The sequence below is a fragment of the Centruroides sculpturatus genome, unplaced genomic scaffold, assembly GCF_000671375.1.
Source record: "Centruroides sculpturatus isolate CEXI.00-Female unplaced genomic scaffold, Cexi_2.0 scaffold1305, whole genome shotgun sequence".
Classification (NCBI taxonomy): Eukaryota; Metazoa; Arthropoda; class Arachnida; order Scorpiones; family Buthidae; genus Centruroides; species Centruroides sculpturatus.
In genome coordinates this window covers 66,528-76,159 of record NW_019385518.1, presented here as the reverse complement: position 1 = coordinate 76,159, position 9,632 = coordinate 66,528, and the positions used below count along the sequence as shown (strand labels likewise).

General features: G+C 28.9%; 2 protein-coding genes across 4 annotated transcripts in view; both read right to left on the bottom strand.

The window, feature by feature from the left end:
• Nucleotides 1-275: 275 nt before the first annotated feature.
• The window catches only part of LOC111639744, a 51,107-nt gene continuing 41,750 nt past the window's right edge, over nt 276-9,632 (bottom strand). For 2 of the 3 annotated variants that reach the window (XM_023385684.1, XM_023385685.1), the window contains exons 3-5: nt 1,510-1,718; nt 889-1,114; nt 276-397 (exon numbers count right to left, since the gene is read on the bottom strand). In XM_023385684.1, the coding sequence (XP_023241452.1) occupies nt 282-397; nt 889-1,114; nt 1,510-1,704 (537 nt within the window). In that variant the 5' untranslated portion in view covers nt 1,705-1,718 and the 3' untranslated portion in view covers nt 276-281. Of the gene's footprint in view, nt 398-888; nt 1,115-1,509; nt 1,728-9,632 lie in introns of all 3 variants that reach the window. The other variant, XM_023385686.1, reaches the window with a different exon arrangement.
• Nucleotides 6,859-9,632, bottom strand: part of LOC111639745 — an 11,633-nt gene continuing 8,859 nt past the window's right edge. The window contains exon 3 of the mRNA XM_023385688.1: nt 6,859-6,942. The gene's annotated coding sequence lies outside the window, so the exon portion shown is untranslated. The remainder of the gene's footprint in view (nt 6,943-9,632) is intronic.

Genomic DNA, 9,632 nt, shown 5'->3' with positions numbered 1-9,632 from the left:
TTTATAGAAATGTAATATCCATATCTTGAGTTTGGATGTATGACATTATCTAAATTATATATATTTGAACGTTGTAGAAATTGATCAAATGGTCTAGAAGTGTATAGTAAACAAACAAACACCCGCACATATAGATATAGATATATATATATATATATATATATTAGAATGTATTGGCCATTCGTATGAATTTCGCATAAACGAAATACAGTTTAAAAATCGCTTCTTACAATTATGAAAGATAATGAATTAGAGAACAATCGATATTAAACATTCGCAGGTTACTGTGAAATTGGCAGAGGATGGGGATCAGGAGATTTCTTTGCAATTTTTTGTTTTTCATGTTGACGAGAATTTCGGCTGTTCTGAACACTTCTGGATCTGTTTCTTGCAGTTCCTGCAACAATGAATATTCTTTAATTAATAAATTAAAAACTTTAAACATAAGAAAAGCACTTTAACCAAACAAATATCAAAGTAAATACAAATTAATTTTATCGTTCATTAATACAGCCGCGACACATTTTCAATAACAAAACCAATTTGTAGTTAACAGTCAGTGAACACCTTTGTTAATGAAACTTTCTCCTATTGTATAATATTCATATCCTCCATCTGTACAATAACTGCATAGTAATTTACTGTCGATATAATATAACACGAACAATAAATTTACTTTCTTCATTCAAATGTGTATTTATATAAAATTTATTTTTAACGAATATCTCTGATTTTAAATAATTATAAATACCAAACTAAGTGTTAAGTTAATTCTTAAATCAAATACTGTAACAACATCCAATATAATTAATAATTTATATTTCCCAACGTTAAACCAAATATTCTCATGCAGCATTGAATTTCAAACAGAAAACAATAAATCAATACCATTTGATGTGAAAGGTGTCTGTTTATGCAGGAAACAATCTTCCTTGGAGTTTGTAGTGAAGCGACATTGCCAAATTGGTTCAGAAGATTGCGAAGTTATGACTTTTTCGTTTCTGTTAAGATGCTTTCCTTGCATTGCTCTTGAAGCCGACATGTCGGAAGAAAGGTGCTCATGACACTGTTCAGAGATTTCGAAAGTCATTCTCACGCCTTCTTTTCCAATTTGCTAAACAATTAAGAAGTATTTATAATTATGCAACATTTTATATTCAATTGAGACTTAATTGCAGAATTTCATTATAACAATGATACACAAGCTCTTATTATGTGAGTAGGATTATTTAATGAAAAATAATTAAATTGCTATATGGATTTTTACCACCACAAAATATTCAGAAGTAAGTGGAAATATGACAAATCAGTTGAATATTGCAAAAATGTAAATTAAACTTAGGGACAACGTTATTATAATAGAATATATTTGAAAAAGATTGTTAAGAATAAACACATTTACAATTAGATAACTTCCTACACGTAAACCGTTGTATATGTTACTGTTGTAAACCATAATATATTTATAAACTATATCAAATGATTAAAATATGATATATTTTCATTTACCTGAGACGAAGATTGTTTTCCTTGTGTTGAATTAAATAGTTGCTTCTTATAAAATAAATTATTTCGCTGTTTAAATTTTTCTAAGCAATAGTCGCACTGTAATGCTTTTGTCTTTTTTATCACTCCTCTCGTGACAGCTGGTGGAGATGAAGATTCAGAAAACTTTTGGCAAAGCTTGTATTGATACTTTTCCATATTATCTGATATCTCTGCAAAAGCTAACAAAAGAAATTATTTTAAAACTCTACTAATTTCAAATAAAGTGAATAAGGTTTATATAACAGAAAAAAATATAATTAGTATGTGTTTGTTTATATACACTTCAGTAGAAAAATTAGTGTTCAGACAATGAAATTTTAATAATTGTTTCTAAATTAAAGTAAAAACAATAAAAATGTCAAAGACACAAAAATGATCTGAACACTTGGGAAAGTAAATTCTTATAATAATATGATATTAATTGTAAATTTTCGATAGTTATTTTAACAGGTATTTACTTGTGCGATTCTAAAAATGAATGTTCTTAGAGAAAATACTTTAGCTATGTATATTTCCAGTAGAATTCAATTCTTTAAAATGTGTTAGCAAAATATGTTTGTCTAAATTGTCTTCCCATATAGATGAATAAACGCAACTTATCTGTACTTATCGTTAGAATTATTAAGATTTAGAAACAGAAGAGAAAATGAAAATTACGTGTTATATAATTATAAGCGAACTTATGTATGCAATGTAATGTTTATGTAAACATTTCTGTGTGTAAAATGTTAAAACCACACGTACTTACCGCGAGTAACGAGTAAACGACTGGACCGAAAGAATAACAAATTCAAACTTGACACCTGCCCCACTAATCACTATACCACCCCCCTGCGTTTTTGATTAAATTTTAGGAAATCGACTCGCCCAGTTTAAATGGTTTCTTAAGCGCTTATTAATCAAACAGCGTGAAATCTCTAATCGGCTCTTATATTATATTCGGTGCATTACTTTTTAAACCCTTGAAATAATCTATTAACTTAACATTTTTACATTTATATAAATATAATTATAAATATGATGATAAAATATAAATGTAATATTTATAAAAATATTTAAAATATTTTTATTTTAGAAAATACAGTGGAAATGGCATTTCTACGGCTTTCACGGGCAGCACGCCACTGATATATATATATATATATTTGATATTAATTTTAATCTAAAAGTGGGCAATTTCAATATTTATTTTGATAAATATCGAATCTTAAAAAATAAATTTCGTATTAAAATTTATTAAGTATGAAAGTTTATATACACTTCACACAATTTGATTTACAAATTTAATTGTTGATGTAATTATAATTGTGTTTCGGACGTATACTGATTACAACGACAGTCGAACACCGGTTTAAATACAGTGTGAATGACTGTACAATACAAGTTGCCTTGTCCATTTATAGACGATTAACAGAGTCTTTAAACTGATAAAAACACTGCTTTATGTTTCGGACGTCACTTTGCAGGTCATCAGACTCGTTATTCTATGGACTTTAGCCTAATCGAAGTTGAACAACCAGTGCAGAAATGTCTGTCTGTCAACTCAAAACGAAGAAAAAACCAACCCGGGTATAAATGTCAAGTCCAGAAAATTAAATCGAGCCGGGTGAAACGTCATTTCCGGGTGGCAAATAGTGAAACAAATTATGGTTTAATTAGAAAATTTTTATTTCGAGCGTTTTCTGAGTTTTGCATCATTTGCAGCCACTTTGTCAGTAAGTTCAGATCACGAACTTTCTAAATTTAGGTATTTTTCAACAGTGTTAAGCCGAATATCACACAATTAGTGGCAATGATTTTCTGACAAAGCTCCATTTACATAACAATTGATCATTTTGGTCACAGAGACGACGAATGGAGTCCTACCGCTTATTTTGGGAGATATTTTTCACCCATTTATTGTTAATTTTTCGTCCAATCGAGTTGTAAAAGATCTGGAATTGTTAAAGCAAAACGGGAATTAATAAATATATTCAATTGTTATTCTCTCGCTATGGTTCATATCACATATGAAAATTTGCGCCACTTTAATTAGAATTTCTCTTTGAATATATGTCTCTTTAATCCAAATAAATACAACACGGTAGACTTCCTCTCACCTATCATGTTAGGTTCTTTTTTATTGCAATTCACAAATGCATTTCGGGCTTATACAATATCTAAGCCTCTCTTCAGTGTAAATGCTACATATATTAAATGAACAAACTATTACTTAATTCACCAATTTTTACGCGTGTAGATCATTGTTACAGACAAAAATAACTTTTTTACATACCTCAGCAGACAGAGCAACGATTTTCAAATTCTACCGGTACACTTAGATATGTTTTTTTTAAACTAAAAAAACATGTCTGTATCTGGTGACCAAGTACAAAGATATAATAAAATTTGACGTTAAAATCGTAGATATACATTTTTCATAAAAATATCACAATAGTAACAACTTGATATTTTCGTATTTAAACCACGACGTATCTTTTAAACCGCTATCAGAATAACTGCAATTAATTAAATTGTCAGTTTTACAAATTATACATAAATGATTTAACAATTTTAGAAAAAACTGTAAATACTTAATGTTTTCACTACTTTCTTAAAGGTTTTTTTTTAAACTAAGGCATATTCTTTAAAACGCTATCGAAACAACTGCAATTAAAGTAACAGATTTACAAGTTATTAAGTAAATGGTTTAACAGCTTTTAAAAAACAATATGTACATAATGGTTTTCTTAACATTTATCCACAGTATTACATTAGCAAACCTCACACCACATCACTATTACAAATTATTTCTTCTAGTCACGCCTTCTATCACATTCCAAATTATGTCAAAAATATATCAAAGTACAATTAAAAACCATAGAATGTTGTGCAAATAGCATAAAAAATGCAGATGAAGCCATAAATAATATTCATAAAATAATAAAAGGAAAAAATGATACGTTAATAAGCTACGATGTCAAGAACATGTATCCAAATATAAAATCAAATCTAATTGAAACAAGCCTAACAGAGCTAGACGTTGATAAAACATTAATAAACCTGATTAAATTTGCTTATACCAATAATTTTGAGATAGACAATAATTTTTACCAACAAATGAATAGCGTTAGTATGGGTTCGAAGAAGGGACCAAAACTAGCTGAATTAGTTATGAACAGCGTAGATAAAAAAATACAAAATATTCCAGTGTGTGAAAATCGTAATGAGATATGTAGATGATTATTTAGTACGTTTCGGCAACGTTTTTAAGTTATTTTGCTACTTATAAATCAATTAACAACATAGCTTAATTCAAAGAATATCTTGTTTTTATGATGTAAAAAATGTCATTTTATAAATGTAAATTATACATTTATATGTAAACTAGGTTATTCTGTAAACCAGGCCGTCATTCAAAACCCGTGTACAATTATTTGTTATTGATCAAAATGTTCTACGTTTTTATATATTAAACACTACAGGATTTCTCCACGCTGTTACCCAAACTTGAAATCTGTAAGAGACGTGTAACAAAAAGAACTAGGCCTACATGATTATAGTTTACATATTTATTATATCGATAAATACGTTACGGGCATTTTATATATTTCTAGCAAATTGAGATAATTTCATATACGTACAAAAATCTACCTTATTTTTAGGAGCAATCAATTAATACATTTCCGGTTATTTTATACACAATCCTCCTCCTCATTCATATTCATAATCTGTGATAATTATTGCATTTCCTAATGAATTTCCGAATAATTGAAGAAGGTAATAAAGTTTTGAAATTTATATTACTTTAGCTTTTCGTATTTATAATTAAACGTACTTATAATGTTATCGATATGCAACACATTCTAAGTAAACAAATTAGTTATACAACTCAATTAACTAGAAAAATGTTTGGTCTAATTACATGTACGAAAACGTTTACGAATATACAAGAAACTATTCGTGATCTAAATTTAAACAACGTTGTGATAAATTGTAATTTAATTTTTTTAAGACAACGCGTCCTTATTAAACCGCGCTTTAATTCATGTCGTTAATTAACTTTTTTATTACAAAAGTTAGTTTATAAAAAAAACCATATAAAAGTTAAAACTAATCTAAAAAATCTTATATTTGACAAATATAGCTGTAGGATGTGTTATTCTATCATTTAACAAATAGTGAAATTTCACATGTGCATTGTTTAGAAACCCGTTGACCTTGACAACAGCCAGTTTTAGCTTTCACAGGTTGTTTACATGTATGCGTGTGTAAAAGTTCGATTGATAAAGTAAACACCCGTACCCGAGTTTTTTCAGAATCGGTACTTAAGGCCAAAATGTATGTGTGAAAATATAAAAATTAATCATTATTTCACATAAGATTTTGAAATAAATTTATAAGAGACACTCTTTTATACTTGTTTTATTATTGACCATTACAAAATGAAAAATTACTTTCTATAAAAAATAACAAAATTGTGAATTATTTAAAAAACTAGGAGTAAATACTATATTTTTAAAATGCATCATTTTATCTATTAATACTATTGAACTTAGACTAATTTAACGTTTAACACTTAATAGAATAGCTTGTTTTCATCTGTCAGTGGTGAGAACGCTTTAAAATTAACACCTAATGTTATATTATCTTTAGAAGTTCGCTATCCGGTCTTTCATCTCTATTGTATAAAGTAGGACACGGTGGTAAAGACGTGTACCAGCTTATCATTAAGGTTTAAATATTCTTTGTTTGCATTACACAAACTTAAACACACTCGATTCCACACAGGCAATGCTATGTTCTACCTGTCTCAGTAATTATATAGCGGGTATATTTGGCGATATATCCTTATCGCAGTAATTAAATGAATATAATATGTATATAAATATATATTGTTTAATTATATCGTTTTTTTGTAAGGATTATATATAGTTTATCACTTTCCTAAATTTTTGGCCAATATAGAGCGTAACTTACGTGTAACTCACAATTCCAATGGAGATATAATATGGCTATTACATTTCTATAAAATAATTACTTTATAAGTTTGGATGTACGACATTATCTAAATTATATGTATTTGAACGTAACTGTTAAGTTTTGTAGAAATTGATCAAATGGTCTAGAAGTGTGTAGTAAACAAACATCCGCATTTATATATATAAACATATATATAGATTGAAATTTATTAGCCATTCGTATGAACGAAATACAGTTTAAAAATCTAACAATTTTGAAAGGTAATGAATTACAGAACAGTCGATATTGAACATTCGCAGGTTATTGTGAAATTGGCAGAGTATGAAGATCAGGAGATTTCTTTCGTTCTTCTATTATCTACAATTTTTTGTTTTTCATGTTGACGAGAATTTCGGCTGCTATCAACACTACTGGATCTGTTTCTTTCAGTTCCTGCAACAATGAATATTCTTTAATAAATTAAAAATTTTAAACATAAAAACACTTCAACCAAACAAATATTAATGTTCAAAGTAAATACAAATTCATTTTATCGTTAATTGATAGAGCCGCGACACATTTTTAATAACAAAACAATTTGTATTTTATAGTGAATGGACATCTTTGTTAATGAAACTTTCTCCTATTGTATAATATTCATATCCTCCATCTGTATAATAACTGCATAGCAATTTACTGTCTTCGATGATTTTTCACAAAATTGTAAAAAATTCGTATATAATACGAACAATAAATTTACTTTTTTCATTCAAATGTGTATTTATATAAAATTTATTTTTAACGAAGATCTCTGATTTTAAATAATTATGTATGCCTCTTTAATCCGAAGAGATGCTTAAATATTGTATAAGCCGAAAATGCATTTGTGAAATGCAATAAAAAAGAACCTAACCAGATAGGTGAGAGGAAGTCTACCGTGTTGTATTTATTCGGATTAGAGACATACATTCAAAGAGAAATTTAATTAAAGCGGTGCAAATTTTAATATGTGATATAAACTATAGCGGGAGAATAACAATTTAACGTGTTGTAATTATTAATTCCCGTTTTTGCTTTAACAATTTCAGATCTATAACAACTGGATTGGACGAAAAATTAACAATGGATGAAAAGTATCTCCCAAAATAAGCGGTAAGACCCCATTCGTCGTCTCTGACAAAAACGATCAATTGTTATGTAAATGGAGCTTTGTCAGAAAATTATTGCCACTAATTGTGTGATATTCGGCTTAACACTTGAAAAATACCTAAATTTAGCAAGTTCGTGATCTGAACTTACTGACAAAGTGGCTGCAAATGATGCAAAACTCAGAAAACGCTCGAAATAAATCGCTTTTAACCGCACATACAGAAAATCAAACAGCTCGCAACAAATTGTCGGAGTTTTATTGTCATGTCGCCACGAAATTTAATGTAAAACGTGTGGTTTTTTTCAGCGCATTTCCTGATTTTTGCGCCTCCCTGTCGCTGAAAATGCCGGATTTTCGCGGATCATTCCTTGCATATACAGTCGTCTTAACAGTAATATGAATTCAAAAATTTAATATTTTCGTGTTTGTATAAAGGCGAATAAAAATTTCGATTTAATGATGATCCTTCGAACCAAGAAAAAAATAAAGGGGTTATTATACTTCGAGTCTATCAATCTATTAATAAACTCAACTTTTGTTATATTAAAGTGTCCGAATTTTACACAATACCTTACACATGTTAAGGACTATACGTTCTGAAATACACGAAAGATAATAAGACTATTGAGTCACTAAACACTATTCTTGAAATGGATTTATTCTTCCATTTAAAACGAATTAGAAACTTCATTCTAGTCGCAATAAGCCGTGTATTACAAAAAAAAGAAAAGTACAAGTACGATTTCTAACTCAAGTTGTCTCCTGCTACTGACACATTTTGTTGAAACATGTATAATAGCTTACTGCTGTTACTGATAAATTTTAAAATAAAATGATTACCAATTACAATAATTTATAGGTCCCTTATATGAAATATTTCATTTTCGTAATATTTGGAGTAAAGAAATAAGAAAAATGCGGATATTGTAGTCTTAATCGACATAAAAATTTTCCAATTAAACCATAATTTGTTTCTCCATTTGTCACCCGGAAATGACGTTTCACCCGGTTCGACATAATTTACTGGACATGACATTTCATCCCGAATAGGGTTTTCTTTTCGTTTTGAATTGACTGACAGACATTTCTGCACTGGTTGTTCAACTTCGATTAGGCTAAACACCATAGAACAACGACAGTGTGATGACCTGCAAAGTTACATCCGAAACAAAGCAGTGTTTTTACCAGTTTAAAGACTGTTGTTAATCGTCCATAATTGGACAAGGCAACTTGTATTGTACAGTCATTCACACTGTATTTAAACCGGTGTTCGACTGTCATTGTAGTCAGTATACGTCCGAAACACAATTATAATTACATCAACAATTAAATTTGTAAATCGGATTGTATGAAGTGTATATAAACTTTCATATTTAATAAATTTTAATACGAAATTTATTTTTTAAGATTCGATATTTATCAAAATAAATATTAAAATTGCACACTTTTAGATTAAAATTAATATTAAATGTATATGATATATTTATATATATAGGGTAAGGATGCCGAATATGAGATACCATTTTTATTTTTGACTATAAAAAAATAACTATTACACTTGGAGCTTTACAAATTACAATTTTGAATGGGGAATTTAATATATTTAACAATATAATTGCTATTTAGTCCTAAGCATAATACATTTTTAGTTATATTAGATAAAGTTAAAAAAGTCCGAAATCACGTCTTAGGTAAATGGTCTCCTATTATGAGATACTAGGGGTACCCCAGATTCTGGACAGTCTTGACCCGTCCAGATTCGATCCCGGGTCCCCCAGAGCGGTAGGCTGTCACCGTGACCTCTTGGCCATCCGGCCTTTTCTGGGGTATCCTTAGGAACACCGAATTGTTTTGATGCCTTTAAGTAACCTATTTGATTGCTCCGTACTGCATCCACGGCTCGTATCATGGCACTGTGGTGCCAGGTTTTCCTTTTAATTGGGGCCATCTAAAATATATAAAAAAAGAACTTAAACTAATACGTATACTTTCA